Source organism: Pollachius pollachius (assembly GCF_949987615.1).
Source record: "Pollachius pollachius genome assembly, chromosome: 3".
In the NCBI taxonomy this organism is placed as follows: domain Eukaryota; kingdom Metazoa; phylum Chordata; class Actinopteri; order Gadiformes; family Gadidae; genus Pollachius; species Pollachius pollachius.
The window spans coordinates 40,085,987-40,108,283 of NC_136936.1; the positions used below are offsets into that span (position 1 = coordinate 40,085,987).

Consider the following 22,297-nt stretch of genomic DNA (forward strand, 5'->3'; position numbering starts at 1 on the left):
AAATTATTCTAAACAATATATATGTATATATATATATTTTATAGTAAGAGTAGGCTTACACAAAAAGCTTTTGTAAGGAAGAACTTAAAAATAGTGGCTCTGCCCTTTGTTGTAGATGACCCACTTATTTGTGTTCTATGGGAGGTTCACTTTAAACAACAAGAGTGACCTTAATGTTTGTTTAATATTTCTCCACCCCAAAAATAAACCCTCTGCACATGGTCACGGATATTAATCTTTTTGAATAAATCAAGAACATGTTTGGGAGTCTATGATTAAAACAAAAAATAATTGTTTGAGCGATTAAAAAATATGTGGCTGTTACCTACAAAGCGCTAAACAACTTTGCACCCTCGTACATAACAGATCTCCTCCGCCACTCCCCCACATACCAAACATGTTTATTGTCAGGTATTGCATTTCACATAAAGAAAAGGATGTCTATTTTTTAAAATAATAAAAGGTTACAATGATTAACCTCTATTCGGTTAATAATAATATGTCAAACTTGCCGAAGGCTCTTTTAGTGTCTGTATATAGGCTATATTCTGTAAGGCATCACTGATTCCTACTTTTTATAAACGTACAACAAATTCCATTACAAATATGGAATTTCTCTATGCACATATTAGCAAAAACTCACATATTTAGCCATTACCATTCCCCAGTAGTAGACATTTAGAATAGCCTATGGAGTTAACTTCCTAATTATTTTTGCCAAATTATGAACACAAGTTTTCTCAATCGAGCCAAGCGGTCTTGCATTTTATGGCTGAAATGACCTCACTTCCAAGATGAAGTTTGTAAAATATCCATTTTAACTTGTCAACTTGATAACCAATTTGTATTGTTTCCTATTTTCAATTGATACTGCAAATACATTTTTTTTATTTTATTTGTTGTTTTGTGTGATATAACCATTTATTGTAATAATGATCACCCCGAATTCCTGTTTTATTTCTAGGCCTAGGCTTACAACTTTCACACATTAAAAGATAGAGAGGAATCTATAGCCTATACTTTGTTGGCCTCTAGAGGTAGTGGGGACGCATAAACAAATTATTATCAAAAACTATAGCAACCATAAATAATACCAAGAATGAATTAAGAAAATATCTAAGACAATATTTAAACTTACCAAACAACAAACACTGCTTACCAATAAATAAAAAGTAACAATGTGTGACCCATAACCCAACATATATAAAATAATTGTATTACTATATTTCCACACATATAAAACACTTAAATAATAAAAGTAAGGTTCACATTACAGAATGCCTCAAAGAGCATGCCCATCACTTCATCATTTGGTTTAACATTCATCAGGCATCTTTAACAAACTAAATAGTGTTATGGGTATTGTGAGGCTATACTGGTCTCGGGCTCACATATAGTGATGATTTATAAAATATATATTATAATGATTCTTCCACATACCGATGTAGCAGCACAACCTAAGCATAAATGCCAGCTGGCTCTGAGATGAGTTGCCACTTAAAGAAAATGCACAAATATGAAATAAAGTAAATCGCACTGACTCCTTTTGCAATGCCATAATTCTGGTCATTTCGACCCAAATATGTGATGACTTGACCTGGGCTATCAGTAACTACTGTCAGGAAGTTAGTTTTATATGCATGTATATACAAGTGGACATTAACAAAACACATCACCAGTATGATTTCCTGATTACATTGTACATTTAGTATGTTCCTGATTACATTTTCCCACCCTATTATGTTTTGCTCAAGTGTGATAAATAAGTATCTATCTGATTCCAGACCAGCTGTGGAGATACGAAGACCATCCAGCGCCCCTGGACCCCGATACGTCTGGCTGACCTGTCAACAGCGAAAAGAAGAGACGAAATAGCATGTGAGCAAAAACACAAACAGAATGGCATTGTGCATAGATGGGTAAAATAAGCGTACCCTGTGCTATTGCTGCCAGCCTGCTCTTCTCCTCAGGGCTGAGCTGCAGCATGGTGTGTATGACCGGTAGCAGGGCTTGCCGTTCGTTACCAGAGTTCAAGAAGATGAACTGCAGCAACACATTCTTAAGGTACTCCATGTTCGACACGCTCTTGTCCCTCTCCAGGTTACGCTCCAAGCGCCGCAGTTCACTCTTGAGCAACCAGGGAGCGACAGATACACATTAGTTTTATCCGCTGCATTAAACAGCAACTATGAGACAATTGTTGCCCGTTTAAGATGACTTGTTGTATGTATATAAGTAGAAGGGGGGTTGTTTGCTTAAGTAAGGTGGGTGGATGTTGAGGACTTCGGATGTCTCTTACTTTTAGAATATTTTTACGATAGTGCTTATTATCAACAAATAAAATCATTTACAGTTGGCTGTAAAAGAAAAATAATGAAATGATGTATAAACAACTGTAAAAAAGTGTACTTTTGATATGGTTTGGCCGTAAGCATGTGTGAATCTATACAATTATTATTATATATTTTTTTAAAACGTTCCTTAGATCGAGGCCACTAGGTTATCTCGACCATCTCCCTGTAGTTCATGACGCGGCATCAAAAATAAAGTATGGCGGCGCCCTGTTCGTAAGGTGTCAGGAAATACAAGTTTGCAATTGTTGAATAAAGAAGCGTCTTCGTTTCAAGCCGTTCACGGCGAAGGATGGGATTCTTTCGTTTATTTCGTAAGTCGAATCAATGGAATTCGATCCAAGCTCGGGTTCGACTGCTAAGTATTCAACAAACTGTCGCCAAAGTACTGAGGGAAATCCCGCAAAGTAAGCCGTTGTCGCCACAGAATCTATCAACAAACCAAACGAAGGACGTCTATAGTCGTATTGAATGCCTGATCGGGATCGAGTTGCCACATGTACTGTCCGGACTGCGCTGTCCAAAATACAGCAGGGATTTAACCCGACCCGGTCGCTGTTATTGCACATCAACCAAGATCTCCAGAGACGTCGTTCTGTTCCATCACGACCAAACCCGCTTCGTACGCCTCCTGGCGACCTTCTGCGGCGCTCACTCTCTTCTGGACCTACCTTGCACATTTCGCTTACACTGGTCTGAGAAATGAAAGCTCTTTAAAAGAACAACGCAGTTACCACCACGGGATTTGCCGGGTTTTGGAGCTTCGATATCAATTTAGGAAGAAGTGTTTGGAGATACGGGTTTACAGGAGGGTTTCTTGCGGTGGGAGCGGGCATCATAGGACTTGGCGTCCTGTTTTGTCGCCGTTCTGTGAGTCGGGTGATTTTACACCAAGGAGGCAGGATGGTTACAGTGGCGACCCAGTCCCCCCTTGACCTGACAGAGGTCAGCAAATAACCATGCCGCTGTCCCAGGTCGCCTGCCACTCCCACAGGAACGAGTCCCCCTTGTTTATTCCACTCACGATAAAGGACAATATATTCTACTTTATTTTGGACAAAGAAGGGACAATAAACAATGCTCAATTGTTTAATGTTACCGTTGGGGCATATCAACCACTCTAAGCAATTGGGTACGAAGAATAACGTCAAACAATTGGTCATGAAACCAGTTGTATTTATGATCTGTGGAATCAATTGGAAGGGAAAAGAAATGTAATAACTGTTTTCAATAAATTCCAATGAACGTGAATTGATGTTGCGGTCCTGTGTTTTTTATTAGTTATTGAGTTATTGTGTTTATGCATACTGTAAGTTGCTCCATGAGGACTGCATTGGTGGCTTCCGTTTCGTGCGGCATACTGCGTGCTGCTGTGGTCAGCTGTTGGCTCAACTCTTGCTTGGTCTGCTCCACAGTCCATACAAATGGTTCTGGCAACATAACAGAAATCGTAGAACAGTTTAGTAACTTTGACATGCAGTCAAAAGATATTAATGAGAATTGAGCTACAATGTAGTTGTAATCATTAGTGTTGTGGTCATTCAGTCCTAAAACACGTGTGCGCACCTTGTTTAGGGTCTGGGGAGCCGAGAAGCAGCTCTAAAGAAGGCAGGGGAGGATGTTGCAGGAGGAGGTTCTTGGTCTGTGGTTTCCATGCCTGCGCCCTCCTCACGGGCTGGTTTGGAGTAAGCAACTGTCGTTCCTTCTTCTGATTTTTGGTCACACTGAATATCTTTGGGCTTGTTTTGCATATAACAAACATTGCAGTCCCATTCCCCGTCCTTAAGTGCAAACTGGCCTCCAAATGATGATTTGGTTTCATTTAGTTTACAGCCCACGTCTCTCTTTTCCTGCAGGCAATGCTTTGCTGGTGACTTGGGCACATTTTGTTGAGCTTCATCGAACTTTGTTCTGAAAAGCATTGCATCCTCTACAGTTTTGAAACGGATGGCTAGTTGTTCAGGTTTGGGCTGCTCATCTGCATAATCAATGGCATTCCAGACCCATGACTTGTCTGAGCCAGCATTGGGTTTAAGTAGGGTATCAGCGTTGATATAGTGGTTGGCACAGATCTTAAGGACTTGTTCTCTCCTCATTAAGATGCGCACCTTTCCTGAAGTGTTATGTTTTAAAATCTTTATATTTCCAATACCCCGGTCCTTCCACTCCTTTGTCTCCATTTCAATACGGTACAGCTTGGCCCTATTACAGAACAGTTCCTGTTCTTCTTCCTCACCTGTTTTGACTTCTATCTTATTGGGCAGAGGTACAATAGGTTCAACATGAGGGCCATCATCATCATCCTCTAACTGGGTGCTGTCATTGTCACTTTCCAGTGGCTGATTTTGCTTGTCTTGAGGTGGCTTTTCCACTTCATCTATAGACTTGGTGACATTCCCAAAACTAAATGGCTTCCCAACTTTTTCAAATACGCCTGAAATTCTAGTGTATGTTGTTAGACTTGCGAAACTGAACCCAGAAAGATTTTTAGTTCCAAATGTGACGATGCTCCCTTGGCTAGTGGGTTGATCCTAAGTCCCAGGCTTCTGCTCAAAGTCTGTTTTGGTGGAAATATCCGAAGTCAGCAGCCCAAGCAGACTCTCACTGTGCTTTGCTGGAGAAACAGAAAAGGTAAAGGCTCTGTCGTTGGATTTGAAATCATTAGAGTTGAATTCGATGTCTGACGATTTAGCAGTTTGACTAGTTGGCCCAGCAACAAGACTAGGAACCCTTAGGATCTCAGTCGACGCCTTGTGGCCAAAAGAGATTTTCCCAAAATCCATTGCTTTCCCCTCAATGCTATTTGGTTGTTGAACCGGAACCGGAGAGGGTTTGGAGAAGCACCAAGGCTTAAGAAGGGGCGGGTTGGTTGTTGGCAGATTCTTGGTATGACAAGCTACACACTGAATATCTTTGGGCTTGTTTCGCATATAGCAAACATTGCAGTCCCATTTCCCATCCTTAAGTGCAAACTGGGCTCCAAATGATGATTTGGTTTCATTCAGTTTATAGCCCACCTCTCTCTTTTCCTGCAAGCAATGCTTTGCTGGTGACTTGGGCACATTTTGTTGAGCTTCATCGAACTTTGTTTTGAAAAGCATTACCTCCTCTACAGTTTTGAAACAGATGGCTAGTTGTTCAGGTTTGGGCTGCTCATCTGCATAATCAATGGCATTCCAGACCCATGACTTGTCTGAGCCAGCATTGGGTTTAAGTAGGGTATCAGCGTTGATATAGTGGTTGGCACAGATCTTAAGGACTTGTTCTCTCCTCATTAAGATGCGCACCTTTCCTGAAGTGTTATGTTTTAAAATCTTTATATTTCCAATACCCCAGTCCTTCCACTCCTTTGTGTCCATTTCAAAACGGTACAGCTTGGCCCTATTACAGAACAATTCCTGTTCTTCTTCCTCACCTGTTTTGACTTCTATCTTATTGGGCAGAGGTACAATAGGTTCAAAATGAGGACCATCATCATCTGCCTCTAACTGGGTGCTGTCATTGTCACTTTCCAGTGGCTGATTTTGCTCGTCTTGAGGTGGCCTTTCCACTTCATCTATAGGCATGGTGACATTCCCAAAACTAAATGGCTTCTCAACTTTTTCCAATACGCCTGCAATTCTAGTGTTTGTTGTTAGACTTGCGAAACTGAACCCAGAAAGATTTTTAGTTCCAAATGTGACGATATTCCCTTGGCTAGTGGGTTGATCCTGAGTCCCAGGCTTCTGCTCAAAGTCTGTTTTGGTGGAAATATCCGAAGTCAGCAGCCCAAGCAGACTCTCACTGTGCTTTGCTGGAGAAACAGAAAAGGTAAAGGCTCTGTCGTTGGATTTGAAATCATTAGAGTTGAATTTGATGTCTGACGATTTTGCAGTTTGACTAGTTGGCCCAGCAACAAGACTAGGAACCCTTAGGACCTCAGTCGACGCCTTGTGGCCAAAAGAGATTTTCCCAAAATCCATTGCTTTCCCCTCAATGCTATTTGGTTGTTGAACCGGAACCGGAGAGGGTTTGGAGAAGCACCAAGGCTTAGGAAGCGGCGGGTTGGTTGTTGGCAGATTCTTGGTATGACAAGCTACACACTGAATATCTTTGGGCTTGTTTCGCACATAGCAAACATTGCAGTCCCATTCCCCGTCCTTAAGTGCAAACTGGGCTCCAAATGATGATTTGGTTTCATTCAGGTTATAGCCCACCTCTCTCTTTTCCTGCAAGCAATGCTTTGCTGGTGACTTGGGCACATTTTGTTGAGCTTCATCGAACTTTGTTTTAAAAAGCATTGCCTCCTCCGCAGTTTTGAAACGGATGGCTAGTTGTTCAGGTTTGGGCTGCTCATCTGCATAATCAATGGCATTCCAGACCCATGACTTGTCTGAGCCAGCATTGGGTTTAAGTAGGGTATCAGCGTTGATATAGTGGTTGGCACAGATCTTAAGGACTTGTTCTCTCCTCATTAAGATGCGCACCTTTCCTGAAGTGTTATGTTTTAAAATCTTTATATTTCCAATACCCCGGTCCTTCCACTCCTTTGTCTCCATTTCAAAACGGTACAGCTTGGCCCTATTACAGAACAATTCCTGTTCTTCTTCCTCACCTGTTTTGACTTCTATCTTATTGGGCAGAGGTACAATAGGTTCAAAATGAGGACCATCATCATCATCCTCTAACTGGGTGCTGTCATTGTCACTTTCCAGTGGCTGATTTTGCTTGTCTTGAGGTGGCTTTTCCACTTCATCTATAGGCTTGGTGACATTCCCAAAACTAAATGGCTTCTCAACTTTTTCCAATACGCCTGCAATTCTAGTGTTTGTTGTTAGACTTGCGAAACTGAACCCAGAAAGATTTTTAGTTCCAAATGTGACGATATTCCCTTGGCTAGTGGGTTGATCCTGAGTCCCAGGCTTCTGCTCAAAGTCTGTTTTGGTGGAAATATCCGAAGTCAGCAGCCCAAGCAGACTCTCACTGTGCTTTGCTGGAGAAACAGAAAAGGTAAAGGCTCTGTCGTTGGATTTGAAATCATTAGAGTTGAATTTGATGTCTGACGATTTTGCAGTTTGACTAGTTGGCCCAGCAACAAGACTAGGAACCCTTAGGACCTCAGTCAACGCCTTGTGGCCAAAAGAGATTTTCCCAAAATCCATTGCTTTCCCCTCAATGCTATTTGGTTGTTGAACCGGAACCGGAGAGGGTTTGGAGAAGCACCAAGGCTTAGGAAGGGGCGGGTTGGTTGTTGGCAGATTCTTGGAATGACAAGCTACACACTGAATATCTTTGGGCTTGTTTCGCACATAGCAAACATTGCAGTCCCATTCCCCGTCCTTAAGTGCAAACTGGGCTCCAAATGATGATTTGGTTTCATTCAGGTTATAGCCCACCTCTCTCTTTTCCTGCAAGCAATGCTTTGCTGGTGACTTGGGCACATTTTGTTGAGCTTCATCGAACTTTGTTTTAAAAAGCATTGCCTCCTCCGCAGTTTTGAAACGGATGGCTAGTTGTTCAGGTTTGGGCTGCTCATCTGCATAATCAATGGCATTCCAGACCCATGACTTGTCTGAGCCAGCATTGGGTTTAAGTAGGGTATCAGCGTTAATATAGTGGTTGGCACAGATCTTAAGGACTTGTTCTCTCCTCATTAAGATGCGCACCTTTCCTGAAGTGTTATGTTTTAAAATCTTTATATTTCCAATACCCCGGTCCTTCCACTCCTTTGTCTCCATTTCAAAACGGTACAGCTTGGCCCTATTACAGAACAATTCCTGTTCTTCTTCCTCACCTGTTTTGACTTCTATCTTATTGGGCAGAGGTATAATAGGTTCAACATGAGGGCCATCATCATCATCCTCTAACTGGGTGCTGTCATTGTCACTTTCCAGTGGCTGATTTTGCTTGTCTTGAGGTGGCTTTTCCACTTCATCTATAGGCTTGGTGACATTCCCAAAACTAAATGGCTTCCCAACTTTTTCAAATACGCCTGCAATTCTAGTGTTTGTTGTTAGACTTGCGAAACTGAACCCAGAAAGATTTTGAGTTCCAAATGTGACGATGCTCCCTTGGCAAGTGGGTTGATCCTGAGTCCCAGGCTTCTGCTCAAAGTCTGTTTTGGTGGAAATATCCGAAGTCAGCAGCCCAAGCAGACTCTGCTTTGCTGGAGAAACAGAAAAGGTAAAGGCTCTGTCGTTGGATTTGAAATCATTAGAGTTGAATTTGATGTCTGACGATTGTGCAGTTTGACTAGTTGGCCCAGCAACAAGACTAGGAACATTTGGGATCTCAGTCGACGCCTTGTGGCCAAAAGAGATTTTCCCAAAATTCATTGCTTTCCCCTCAATGCTCTTTGGTTGAACGGTAACCGTAGAGGGTTTGGTGAAGTAACCAGGCTCAGGAAGGGGCAGGTTGGTTGCTGGCTGAGTGACACCATGGCTGTAATATTCGTCACCGCACGGCGAGAGAAGGTTGGTTGCTGGTGACTCAAAGCGAGGAGGTTCACTGAAAACTTGTTCTTGTGGGGGATAGTCGCAGGGCGGAACAGGTTGCATTGGTGGTGTGTGGTTCGGCTGCTGGTAGGAATATATATGCTGTTGTGGGGGCATACGATTGATGTCGTACATGGAACCCTGTAATAAAGCACAAAAATATACATTAGAAGAGTCATCACTCACTGGTACAAAATAGGGATGCACCAATTGAGATTTTCTGGGCTGATACTTATGTTTAAAATAACAATCTTGCCGATGGCAGATACCAATATATATATCTTTGCTGATACAGAGTACAGATCAGATTCCAATGTTTTTTTTTAAACTTTCGTTTAACAGCTAAGTAGTCTAGCCTATTTCCAACATGTGTAAAATATGAATATACTGTAGACAATGATACATAGAACATGCCTGAATTGTATGTAATTAAACTAATATAATATTAGTTAAAAATATATTCATATATTCGTTCTGACTACGTTTAGTCATTAAGGAAGACTGTAAAGAAATGGAATAAATAAGTCCAAAATGGCAATCCAAATATCAATACTTATTTTACCTTTGTGGGAGTCACATTTGCTGATGTGCGAAGTAGATATTGAGAGTTATAAGCAGGAGACTGGTTGCAGTACCCATACGGCCCCGTGGTAGCATCTGAGAAAGAACACACACACACACACACACACACACACACACACACACACGCACGCACACGCACGCACGCACACACACACACACACACACACACACACACACACACACACACACACACACACACACACACACACACACACCAAGAGTTGTGCTCGCTTAGAATAACCAGTTATTCTACTTTAGGAAGCAATTTGTGGAGTGTAACTTAAGTGTAAAGTCACCTCATCAGTGGCGGCTGCTGGTCTTTAAAGAGGGGAAGTTCATTTTCGGCCTACATCTTATCAATTGTCAATTTATTTATACGTAAATTCTGCTCTCTGTTCCTTTTCAAGGAAATGCTCTGTGACCCTGCCATACTTGACCAGTCCAATCAATGTCCAGCAGAGCTAGGCTGCTTAAACGGCCTTGGCCCACTGTGTTACGGGTGTAGGACTTGAGCCGTTTTAAACAGGAGAAGCTCCTTTCTACACCTGCAGATGTTGCTCCAATTGTTGCCACTAATGAGAACCGTTTGTAAAGCTGTGGCATTGCACTGTCCAACTCCATGTCTTTAAGGAACACCAATAAATCACACAGCTTTCCCCTCTCACCCTACAAGTCCTGATCTGAATACAGGACTTGAAGTTCAGACCTCAGGCTCCCTGAATCAAAGTGATGGCCAACTACCAAAATGATATTAAACTCGAACAAGGAAATGTGGGAATTCTGTTCAACTGAAACAAGGAATTGTGTGTATAAGTGTATGAAATGTACAATGAAAATTGTCTAGCAATTTCAGCAAGCAAATATCAAGAAATAGGTTGCAGTTGTCTTTCATATCGCTTGCAAAAACCGCGATGGGACTGAGGACTAAAGAGAGCTCCGACTACGTTTTATATGTCAAAATCGCTGTCAATCAAACGGCAACTCAAGTCTTTCGCAGACCCTCCCATCATCACGCAGAAGCCCAGCGTCCAGGCCAGCCCACTCCTCCATTCACCCCCAGAGACGCTGAGCGTCTGTGGCAGGGACATAATCGCAGCATTATCCAATGACCCTCGACTTTCGACGCACTAAAAACAGCTGTTCTATGCAGCCCCATTTAAGAGAGACGCCGAGATCGTTTATTGGCCTGTGGCATGTGCCACCGCGACGTCTGACATACCATGGCATATGCCGTTCCCCCCAAACGGCAGTTACCGTTCCTAAACGGCATATGCCGTTCCTGAACGGCATATGCCATGGTATGTCAGTGGTCGCGGTGGCACATGCCACAGGCCAATCAACGATCTCGGCCCTACTGCCATTTAAGTCGATGCACGCTGAGCTTCATCAGGCAAATGCACTGTGACGCTATGGGAATGTATGAGAAGGAAATCGAGTCAGTCGATCTGTGATAAGCAGCTGATTCTGAACCAACTCGTCTTCGAGATCGACACATTTTTAGTCAATGAAATGTTAACAAAACAGTATATATTTGACCATTTAATTTAAGAAATTAAAGGGGAAGCCGAGCTTCCCTTGCAGTCTTAGAGAAATCGCCACTGCACCTCATACAGCTTAAACAAGTAAGTGGAAATACCGACATAGAAACCTACCTGTTAATTGTGGTGCTTGAAAAGACGGTACCAGGGTGTAGGGCTCTTGTAGGCCGTCGGCTCCATAGCTGTCCCCGTACATCGGATGATGTGGGGAGCCCAGGCTCCAACTAGAATTGTGCTTCAGATCGTGGACCTCAATCTACAATATAAAGAAATATGTTTCTTCACACAAAGAAACTTAGATTTATACACACAAACAAACCACCTATCCATGTTTGGTAGTTAGAAAGTAGTTACAGCCTGATTTTAATATCACTTGTTTTTTTACACACGCACAGCTGTGCAATGAGTCATTACATCAAATGTACAGTAGAGGGTGATTAATCAACCAACTACACAATGTTACAGCCGTAGCCGTATCCAGCAGATTCTCTGCTCTGTCTCCCCCTCTCTGTGTTTACACGTATGTGCAATGGGCGAGGCATTCCCTTAATGTCTCACCTGGTCAAGTTGCACACCTTGACCATCTCCAGTCATCATCCCGGCGTATATAAACCCTGGTTCTTCACCCACTCAATGCCAGATCGTTGTTTCAACTAGAATGGATCACCAACCTCCTATCTGCCTGCCATCCACCCTGCGTGCTCATCTGCCTGCCTCCCTGCCTACAGCGCTGCCTGCCTGTACATTAATCTTTTTCCGCCAACCTACACAGCCCTGAACTGTCATCCACCCTCACCTGTCCACCTCCTGTTAATTCCCTACTGTTCTCGTACCCCGTACAATAAACCTCTGGTTAAATTCAACTTTCGTTGTCTGCATCTCCGCTTGGGTTCACACCGTTCGATTGTTACATAAAACCAATGTGAACAACATGTGGATAATAAATGGAGGCAATAAGAAGTCTCCCCCTTTTTCTTACAATAACTATACAGTAGATGAGCAGGGATTTTTTGTTAAATGACTCAGCAGGGTTTTATTTGCTCTCTAGTTGCTGCTTGTCAATTGAAGTGCTCCAACAAGGAAATGAAATATCACCACGAATGTCGGTCGTCCAATCGCATAGCCGAACGCATGCTACAAGATGCGCTTATTTGCATAAAGTTAACTGAAGTTCAACTTCTGTCCCTCCCCTTTACATGCGCCACGATCACCCGCCCGCATGCAAGCCTTCCCAAAATCCCTTGCCCCCCACGTCCACACGTCCAGCACGCTTCCAATACAAAGTGAATGTGGGAAAAGCATTACAGTTAAATACCCTCTCATTCCCTTGCAAGTAACATTTGATGAGTCTTCTTTGCAAAAGGTTGAATTGTTCCATGCGCTCTAATTCTCACATTGTAAATACAAAATCTGAGTTCATTGGCGCTTATCGATAACAGGGATGTTGTTTTAGTTTAGGAAGATATTTGCATTGCAATTCTGACGACTATGGTGATTCAGAATTGGACGGATTACTCCAACCTCGAGATTTTGTGACTTTACCAAAACTGCATGCTAGCATGTCAGCTTGTTAGCATGATAACGTGCTCAAATTGCAATAGGCCTACCACAAAAATGCAACATAAAAAACCTTACTTTGAGAGCTTCTACTTGCTGCCAGAGCATCTGTAGCAGGGGTGTCTTAGGAGAAATCTGTTGAAAATGTAAAGAAAACCTTGTAAATTATGGAAAACATCAGCCACAGGTTTATTAAATCAGTCAACCCATTTATCAATGAAAATGACCAACCAGGTGTATTTTGGAGGGAGAAACTGTGATGCGGGAGACAGTTGCGGTAGTTTCTGGTGTGGTTGGTGCTCTTTGGGCTGCTCCCTTCTCCTCTTTCTCCTCGGCAATCTCACCAATCTCTTCCAGCTGCTGATTCACCTCATTCAAGAGGTCCATCACCTCTTCTATGGATACAGGCAGCTGGGGGAGAACATTGGTATCACTGGCTTATACCTCTAGACGAGGAAACAATTCACCCCATCATGAAACCACAACAAACCTGCTCCAGGTCATCCGAGTTGTAGATCTTAGACAGATAAGTTCTGAACTTCTTGAGGAACATGATACACCGGTCTTGTGTCTCCTCTACCCAAATGCCTGCCTCCTCTGACAGCCTTTGGTAGATCTGTGAAGAATATCAATGAAAGGAAGCCTCTATCTACTACAACCAAATCAACTGAAGGCTGGTGATCTGTTAGTAGCAACACAATAATGGTCAACAGCTCCCCCAGTAAAATCAGTTAATTCAAGTAATCTGAAACTTGGACTTGCCCGTGCAAGATGCCAGGAAGATGACACGTTATTGATCGTTTCCAGGGTGGAAATGGCTTCTTCCGTCTTACCCTCTACGTCCAAGAGAGACGCAAATCCTATCAAGGCCTCTTCCTCATAGCCCTTCACAATTGAGATCTGAAAGTAGGAACAGGTATGAAACATTTCCCAGCAGTTAATAAACGGTTGCAGTAATATTACTTGTATGCATGCAACATATGCTTAAACTGTGAAGAAATGATAAAATTAAATAATAATTTACCTGGATATCTCTGTTGGAGAAATGAATGAAGAGGGGGTCAAGGGGTTCTGGTATGCTTCGCCTGTTTTTGATCTTGTCTAAGAGAGGAAGAGCAGCCTTCCAGTAGTGGACACTACGGCCGATGTATTCCTTCTGGTCATAGTATGAGTTCACCTCCATGCCCTGAGGAGACAAATCTGGTTTAATGACGAGTATGTAAAAAGTCTGAGCATAGTACTAAACAGAGAAATACTACTTTCCCCTAATATTTTAATAAAAGCCAAGTACAAAATTAAGATTCAACATTAAAGATCCCATATCATGCTTTTTTGGGTTAATAATTGCATTTGGGGGTACTACTAGAATGTGTTGGGGAAACGTGCTAGGTGCTAAAAATTGCAGACATGATCACCTTCTGGCTGAGATATTGAGCCCAGTAAATAGCGAGTGCTGGCTGCAGATCGTGTTTCTCTCCTGCTCTGAGTGAACTCAGACCATGCTGCACAATCATACGCAGCTTGGCTGACGTGTCAGGTCTGCAAAATAGAAACACAAAACTGATGCAATGTAGAGCACTTTTGAAACATTCAAGTCTGACAAGTGGAATAAACTAAAAAACACAAAATTGTTCATCAAGTTGTACTAGTGAATAACCCAATGGCTGAATCTGATAGCTTAGTTTTAAACCATATGAGTTGCAAAAGGCTATAGCATGTTACCCTCAATATTGTTTTAAGTCATAAATAAAAAAACACCTATTATTTATTTTTTTACAAACGGAGCAATCTTTACAATCATTCAAAAAAAGGTTGGATTGAAAAGTGGACCAAAAATGGAAAGAATGCCTTTGGCCTTCATTGTGGCCACATGCAGATCTCTCAATAAACGTACAGGGCTTGTTTATGGATGAGACTGTAGATGGCATCCCACCACTCCCTCTGCCGATCACTGGACAGGGAGCGGAGTAGAGGAAGAGGAAGGCATCGGGGCTCGCTGAGTGGCTGCTGGCCGACACAGTTGATCTTAGCAGTCTCCTGGAGCTGGCTATGGCAGCAGAACACCACCCCGCACACAAACACCTTGAGAAAAAAAGTTTAAATAAATCAGAATGAAAGCTACCTTCAACAGGAGCAACTTTTAGTCTTTGAATAGTTTAGATTCCCTATGTGTGAAGTGAACCAATTCATTATTTTTTGAAGCAGGTACATGGAGACTCAAATAGCTAGCGTTATTATGCATGATTGATCACTGAACCCCATCGAAGTAATCCATTCTGATTTTCCAGGGACAATATTTGTAAGATTATACCGAAATATCGTTCTTGGAAATTAAATTGTAGAGAATGATGTCTAATTATCGAACCCCACTTGAAAGTAGTCTGATAAAATCTTAGAAACCCAACCAAACTAATAAAGCACCAGGTAAACAAATGAGGCCTAGTGTACCCCTTTGAGTTTGGATTGCCCTCTCACATCAGACCTGCATTGTGATACTACAGGGTTCATATATAGGGAGTACACCACTACCTGATGATTACCAATGCTGAAAGATATGATCAGGTTTTCAACCAGGGTTTGTTTTTAAAGTAACATCTAGTCCCTGGAAAGTACCTCCAGGTCCAGCAGGGAGATGGACTCGGGAGCATTGGTGTCAAGCTTGGATGTTTCCAGGTTGAGTCTGGGGAAGAGCTGCTTGAGCCAGTCTCGCAGGGCTGGCCTCTGGGCCAACAAGGTCCACTGCAGGCCCAGCCAGCTCAGGTGCTGCAAGTCTCCTCCATGGAGCATGATGGAACCTACAGAACCAATTGAGATCCATGATGTTCTAGCAAATTATACAAACATCACTATTGTTTCCTTATAGTAGCCTGTATTTTCTGTCAAAAATAATGCAAATGCTGAAATCAATGGAGATGCACATCCTCCTTATATTCTGTAGTTAATTTGTTGTTAGAGGTGGTGAGTCTTTTAGCGGAGTCACTGTGCTTGCCTATAGACAGCTGTGGGAAATCCAGATCCGCCCATTGGTTGATGGGAGTTTTGATCGTTTAAATCAATGGGCATCGATAGGTCAGACTCGTCCATGCAGTTTTGTATAGTGCTGTCGAGGACACCCCTGTACTCCACTTACCATTGTCCCACTTAGCCAGCTCAGAGAATTCTGGGACTTGTGTGTTGATGGAACAGAAGTCATCATTGGCCATGAAGGAGGCACTTGTTGAGGACTGCTCTCCAAACAGGAGCTCAAAAAGAGAGCTCTGCCCGATGCGATTACCAAATGCTTCCACCACCTACAATACAATACATTTTACAATGTATGAAAAAAAAAGGCAGCTGGAATACATCCATTCCAAAGTTAAGAGAAAAAAGAAATAAGCATCATAAGACGTTTTAGCTGAAAACAGTTGTTCCACTGACCTCAGTGATAAAGTTCTGTGGGTCCGAGCTGAGGTTGAGCAGCATGTGCCCAGCCTGGCTCTGTCTATCGCTGGCCATCAGCTCCAACAGCTGGGGTGCCAACTGATCTCCTTTAGTCAGCTTAAGCTTTGGTCTGGGCACCTAAAATGACAAAACGATATTGATATTTAACCTTTTACCAAGATATTGACAGCAGCTGCTGCATGTGCCATTGCATATTGGTGGTTGAAATCGAACTCTGAAGTACAAGTTACACTGGGGTATTTGTTGGCACTAGGGATGCAAACGTGTACTCAGCTTAGGCTCAATATGGCTTCAAATGCTCAGCCCTATCTTGATAGAAGTATATATAATTTCCCCACAGTCACTGGCTATGATAACAGTAGTATACTAAAGTCCTTTTACTATAAAGTTGCACTGCTTAATCAAACCGTGCACTTTTGAACACCGAACTGGGTGTGTGCTGTATGCTACATTTTATTGTTGGGAACAGTTACACTTTTAATATAGTAACCTTTCTAGGTCCTATAAGCATGTACCTGGTAAGACAACAGGAAGCAGAGGGTGGCCAAGTCGGTCACAGCTCTCCAGTTCTGCCCACGCTCTTGGGCCATTTTCAATAGGAGGGTACCAGTGTGCAGGTAAAGGTGAGCTCGCATTTCTCCAAACACCTCACACAGCTCGTCTGTCTGGCCACCTGCTGTGGCACTCACAGACCGCATGGCTCCATCAAAACTATATAAAATAAAACACATGCATGTGTTACATGTCCAAACACATGTTCAAACATTATATGGGGTTTATTACACAGGGGTTATTAAAAAATGCTCATCCCGTCTGTTTGGGCGTATGCAAACACACAAAACCTACCTTCTCAGGGCATCAAGTGCAGGCAACACTCCACTGACTGATAGTTTAAGTCTCAGCAGGTTGCAGTGGGCCAGCAGCAGCTCTCCTTTAAGGCGACGACACAGCTTTTCATTGTTGGAGACACCGGGCTGGGCTAGGAATTCCTTAAAACACATGCCAAGTCAGATGAAAGACGTTAATATATCTGCTAAACCTACTGTACCGCTTGCGTATTTACATACCATACTGTATTTTCTTTCTCCAAAAATATATACATCCAAAATACAAAATGGCTGACCTGCAGTGTGTCGACCATCACGGAGTTCCAATCCAGACTTTTGCGTAGCTGTCCCTTTTTCCCATGGCTCAAGCAGTGCTCCACAGCCTCAATCAGGCGGCCATCTTTAGAGTACAACTCAACCAGCTTTATGTTGACGTGGACATCGGCTGGGCGCACCGCTAACTCAGCCTGCAGAAGATCGAAAAGGCGGTTCCATCCCTGTTGGCCCTGACGGCTGAGCAGCTTCTCCTGATCAGGGAAACAAATGTACATAGATGAGGGGTACGAGGACAACAGGGAAATAAGATGGCTGGGATTTATTTAACTAAGGGAAACTCAGCCACAAACTTTCTAAATTCCGTCAGCAGATAAAGGCTAGCGAAGAGAACACTCTTGATCACTGTTACACCATCAACAACAGCGCCTATCATGCCGTCCCCCACGCTGCTCTAGAACCCTCTGTCCACGCTACAGTCCACCAATTCAGGCAGAAATTAAAACTCTCGAATCCTGTTGATGATGGCAAGTGCAATAACGAAGAAGGAGTTTGGGTATGTCCACTCTACAAACAGTATCTGGAGGGTGAGCATGCGCTGTCCTGCACGTTAGCTTGTGGTTGATTATAAACACTGACCAAGATGAATGATACAAACTCACGTTCGGATTAGAAGGGTTTTCAATCTAGTGGATTCCAGTATGGGAGAACCATAGAATCACAGTGACCTCCTTACACCAGCCACTGTTAGTGTAGAAACAAATACTTCCACCTTCCGTTTTGCCGGAGAGCTCTGTGTAACTCTGTCACACCAGAGAGCTCTGTGTCACCATTACCTGATGCTAATGTTTCAAAGAGCCAAGTTTCCCTAGAGCACAAAATGGAGGATGAAGATAATTCGACATCTTCAGCAGTAGCTGGAGTTTGTCCATTTTATTGCCCAGTTATCGCACATTAGAGAGGAATATTCGTATTGAAATGCGTGGTCTGTGTCTGCAGAGCCAAAGCACTGGATTACGATAGAATGAGAAAATTTGAGAAAAATAAATCCAAATGAGTTGATTCCATGATGTTTAGAAGCTCTTAAGTGGTGAAAAAAAAGAAAAGTCGTAATGCGAGTGGCAGGAAGAGTTAGTGCGGAAGAACAGTAAAATGCATCTTCCATTACAGTCACTTTGATACACAGTTTGTGAAGTGACGCACGGCCATTGTTAAGACATGCAGCTAAGGACCCAGGTGCAGACCAGTTGCAATTGTCAAAAATATTTATTCCTTTCCTTCAGGATTTAAACAAAAGGGCAGAGAGGTCAATAAGTCATACTCAGAAGGTAAAAGTGTAATGCACAAAAGATACAGGCAATGAGCCAACAGAAAATGAAAAATCCAAAAACAGAAAATCACAAGTCAGAGAATCCGATGTCAATGTCCCTGGCAGAGCAGAAACAGGCAGAGCAAAAACTGGCACAGTATCTCAGCAAACTTTCTGGTACGATCTGACAAGGGCTAACAGGTGGGCTGAACTTAAATATCAGAGGGGAAACAAATCATTGGCGAGAAAAGGGAAAGGGAAAACTCAATCGAGACAACGAGCAGGCAAATGACCAGGTGTGGCAGACAGAGTCAGGTGTGGGCAGGGAGTGGCACAAGGCAGTCGAGGGCGGGGTTCGGGACCAAAACAAAAGCTCATGGCAATGCAAACAAAAACATTCAATAACACAAAGGACGACCAGGGCTGACAGAGTCCATACAGGATACTAACAGCCATAGCCTTTTACAGTCATTTTACAGACATTTGGACACAGGTGATATTCTACTAGACGTTAAACTGAACATGAAACGCAATGCATGAAAAGCTGTGTTTGACGGTTACCATTTCCAGAGGAAAGGTTCTCCATGTTGTTATTATCAAGCAGGGCAGACACAGAGCTGCTACTTGTGGAGGAAGTGATAATTTGTCTGCAGTTACTTTTAGGAGAAGGTATTTGAGTAGGACATGAGTGAATGTTAACATTTTGATTTAATATCTATGCCATTTTTCGGAGGTGTTTAAAATGTGTACAGGCTGACCGGCTCACATAAACTTCCCTCAAAATCTGTCCATCTTGAACAAACAGAAATAACAACAGAGACATGGACGTACAAACCGTGTGTGTGACGTCATCTTAAATTCTCCAGCCAACCATTATTTAGATATGCCAAGGGCGTAGATTTGTGTGGGGACCAGGGGACGTGTCCACACCAATGTCAAATGACGACTGAAATGTCCCCACTGATATGCAACATATTGCCATATTTTTTGCTTTGATTTACGGCGAATATTAACTAGGTTTTAGATAGAATAAGTTGGTGGCTATAGAGAAAACTGGAGAATTAAGAAGAGTGGACAAGTTGTACTTGTGTTATAGTGAATGAAGACATAATGAATGAACTATTCTAAACATTCTCACCGGGAGTCTGAATTGCTATGTGCGCCTAAAGGAATACTTTTTTGTTGTTGCTGAGGCATGTGGCTGTTTATCCAGGGATATAGAAATAATTACTAAATGAGAACTAATGGTTTATGATCTAATGAGATAAAGTCTTTTTTAAAAGTTGTATCAAAGTATCTAATCCAGCCGGGGCTTTTTTACTTACAGTCTTGTTCACATGCAATGTATTGTATGTCACCATTGTTCTATGAAGGCAAAACAAGAACCGAAACACAGAAGCAAAGGCATAGCAACAGCATCCAGCTCCATTTTTGCATAGCCTGCCACAGACTAGACTAATAGACTAGTGACGTATGAGTTTGAACAAGCAAAGTTAAATAAATATTAACATTAATATGCTGCTATTTATGGTTGAAAGTAGCTTGCAGTTGATCTCACCTTGAGGTTGAAGACAGCTGGGTTACCAGGGAGCAGCTTGCTGGCCTTCTCCACCCAGAACTCTGCCCTGCCGTCAGTTGGATCCTTACTGCATAGAAACTCAGCCACCTTCAGAACCAGGTCCTTCTGGGCTGGGTTCAGGTCCAATGACCTCTACACACAGACAAAACTCTTTAATGTAGTTTACCTTCAACAGTACAAGCATAACAGATGGCTACAGTATATGTGATTACATACCTTATAACATCCAACTGCTTTGTCAACTTCTCCCTCTTTCTCGTAGAGATGGCCAAGGAATGTGTGTGCTTTGACGTCCCACTCCTGTACTTTGAGATACTCTGACACATGTCTAAAGACAAAACAAAACAAAAAGAAACGTATGCAAATAATCAAACTCCAAAATCACAATCTAATGGTTTAATTTAAATAATCAAGACTTATTTGACTTGACCTTTTAGCGAGTTCATACTCCTGCGCCTGAAAATACAGCTTGGCAAATAAAAAGCCTTTGAATGGCGGCTGTAAAAGAAAGTTACAGCATTGAATACGACTATTAATTCCAACAAATATCCAAGGAGCTCAGAAAAGTAGATAAATTGACAGGAAATAAAGCATTGTGCAGACTGAATAACAGCATATGAAGTCATATTAAATGTTACTTAATAAAGGACAAGGGAAAATTCCAGTTACTCTGCACGTCAACTTACCTGTTTGAGCGAAGGGGACGAACTGTGTACCGAAGAGATATAGCGATCCACTTCAGCCTTAGTTCGCCTCATGGCTTCGATGTAGAATGTTAGATTTCTATACTAATGTGTGGCAGAAGGTACTATTGAACGATAATTAGAAATAGTGGTAGTAATTTCCCAAAACGTTGATGGTTCAGTTGCTCTTCCGCCATCATCATGACAGTGCGTAGGCTCGTCATTGGATTACCTGAGTTGACGGATGAAATGAAATTGAAACTTTGGATCACCACTGTGACGCCCTTTTATTTTGAAGGGGCGTACACCCGGCCAAGAATAATGTAGGCCTTTTGACCTACAGAACCGTGCAAAATATTAAATTAAATCAAAATACTGTCACTCGAGTGAAGTAACGGATAAAATCATCAATTTTAATATTTATTAGGAAAATAACGATTTAATTCAGTCTACAATATGCCCCATCAAGAGTTAATATAAAAACACAATACAATAGAATAAAACACATTTTATTTTACAACATAAATCTGTTAGTTTAGATCCGAGCTGCCCATAGTAACAGTGCCGATTGCTTGACAATTTATAGGCTAGACAAACAATGTGTTAATAAATATAAAAACAAAAAGTTAGTTCTAAAATGCAGGATTTACAATTGGATGGGTCAACCATCTTCTGCTTACCATTCACATTCACAACGCTATATGTTATGTAGACATACACAACATTCACATGTGTACATTAAATGACTTCGTATTCAAAAGTGTTCATTTATGATGAAATACTGGTGCTTCAGTCAATCGAAAAATCGAAAAATGAAGATGAGTAAATTGGAAAAGCTTTAAAGGAATCATGTCATGCCACCAGGTGTGGGTGTGATTAGCTGCTACAAGCCATTTGGCACAGGGAAGGAATTATTTTCATAGCGACATCACAAGAGGGCGCGTCCACCTATGTACACTGGATAGATCAGTCTACCAGCCCACCCAGTGGACTGTAGCAAACGTTGCTCATCTATCCTTCAAATATCTGGGTGGACACGCCCACTTGTGATGTCACTATGAAATCATTCCTTCCCTGTGCCAAATGGCTTGTAACGGCTAATCACACCCACACCTGGTGGCATGACATGAGCCCTTTACATCCATCTGCCAAGTATGAGATCTATAGCACTAGGTTCGGACATTTAAATACTTTAGGGCAAATCAATACTATTAATTACTAGACAGTTGCTCCATCTTTTGCTTGCAAACTTATAAAGTTGCAAATTGTGTCCTTGCAAATTATAACCTAGTTACAATATGAAATACACATATCCATGATTACTTCCGTGGCATAGGTTCTGAAGGCTCCTTGAGCTTTTTCTTCCTCTTTTCTTCAGCTCCAGGGGAAACTTCTGGTAACACTTTTAACACACTGGTTTCTTGTCAAACTCTACAAACTTATTCCTTCAGAAAGAAAAGACACAAGAAATAAAGAAATATAAAAAAGGTGACCATTAACGCCTTCTCCCAAACAGTATGTACTGTATACACAAAAAAGTGTGACAGCCTTGCCATACTATTCTATTTCTCCAACCACAAATTATTTAACACAAAGTGTACATGCAGAAACTGTGCTCTCCCAAGCTTCCACACAGAAAATCAAACAGAAGTTAAGGCATTATCGTGCACCAATCATCCAGAAA

At 42.1% G+C, this 22,297-nt stretch overlaps 1 protein-coding gene and 1 pseudogene across 2 annotated transcripts; one reads left to right on the plus strand and one right to left on the minus strand.

The window, feature by feature from the left end:
• Positions 1-305: 305 nt before the first annotated feature.
• On the minus strand, positions 306-20,844 carry LOC307073856 (ranBP2-like and GRIP domain-containing protein 4). The gene is made up of 25 exons (XM_079733815.1): positions 20,617-20,844; positions 20,361-20,428; positions 20,147-20,258; positions 19,910-20,062; positions 17,066-17,296; positions 16,789-16,931; positions 16,458-16,653; positions 15,919-16,059; positions 15,632-15,791; positions 15,115-15,296; positions 14,396-14,583; positions 13,917-14,040; positions 13,526-13,687; positions 13,264-13,401; positions 12,992-13,117; positions 12,733-12,912; positions 12,580-12,636; positions 11,059-11,200; positions 9,387-9,481; positions 4,892-8,965; positions 4,460-4,603; positions 3,918-4,155; positions 3,660-3,781; positions 1,935-2,127; positions 306-1,844 (listed from the first exon to the last, which is right to left on the minus strand). The coding sequence occupies exons 1-25, from the start codon at positions 20,686-20,688 to the stop codon at positions 1,771-1,773; spliced, it is 7,515 nt and encodes a 2,504-aa protein (XP_079589941.1). The 5' UTR covers positions 20,689-20,844; the 3' UTR covers positions 306-1,770.
• On the plus strand, positions 2,151-3,526 carry LOC307073682 (transmembrane protein 223-like; annotated as a pseudogene). The gene has a single exon. The product of its transcript is annotated as a transmembrane protein 223-like (transcript).
• Positions 20,845-22,297: the final 1,453 nt, after the last annotated feature.

What these genes read in the sequence shown, in the direction of transcription:
- LOC307073856 (XM_079733815.1), bottom strand. Translation starts at nt 20,688, where the DNA reads ATGAGGCGAACTAAGGCTGAAGTGGATCGCTATATCTCTTCGGTACAC. An exon ending in CACAGAACTTTATCACTGAG is followed by an intron (nt 15,792 to 15,918) that starts GTCAGTGGAACA and finishes ATTGTATTGTAG; the next exon opens with GTGGTGGAAGCATTTGGTAA. An exon ending in GCTGGCAGCAATAGCACAGG is followed by an intron (nt 1,845 to 1,934) that starts GTACGCTTATTT and finishes CGCTGTTGACAG; the next exon opens with GTCAGCCAGACGTATCGGGG.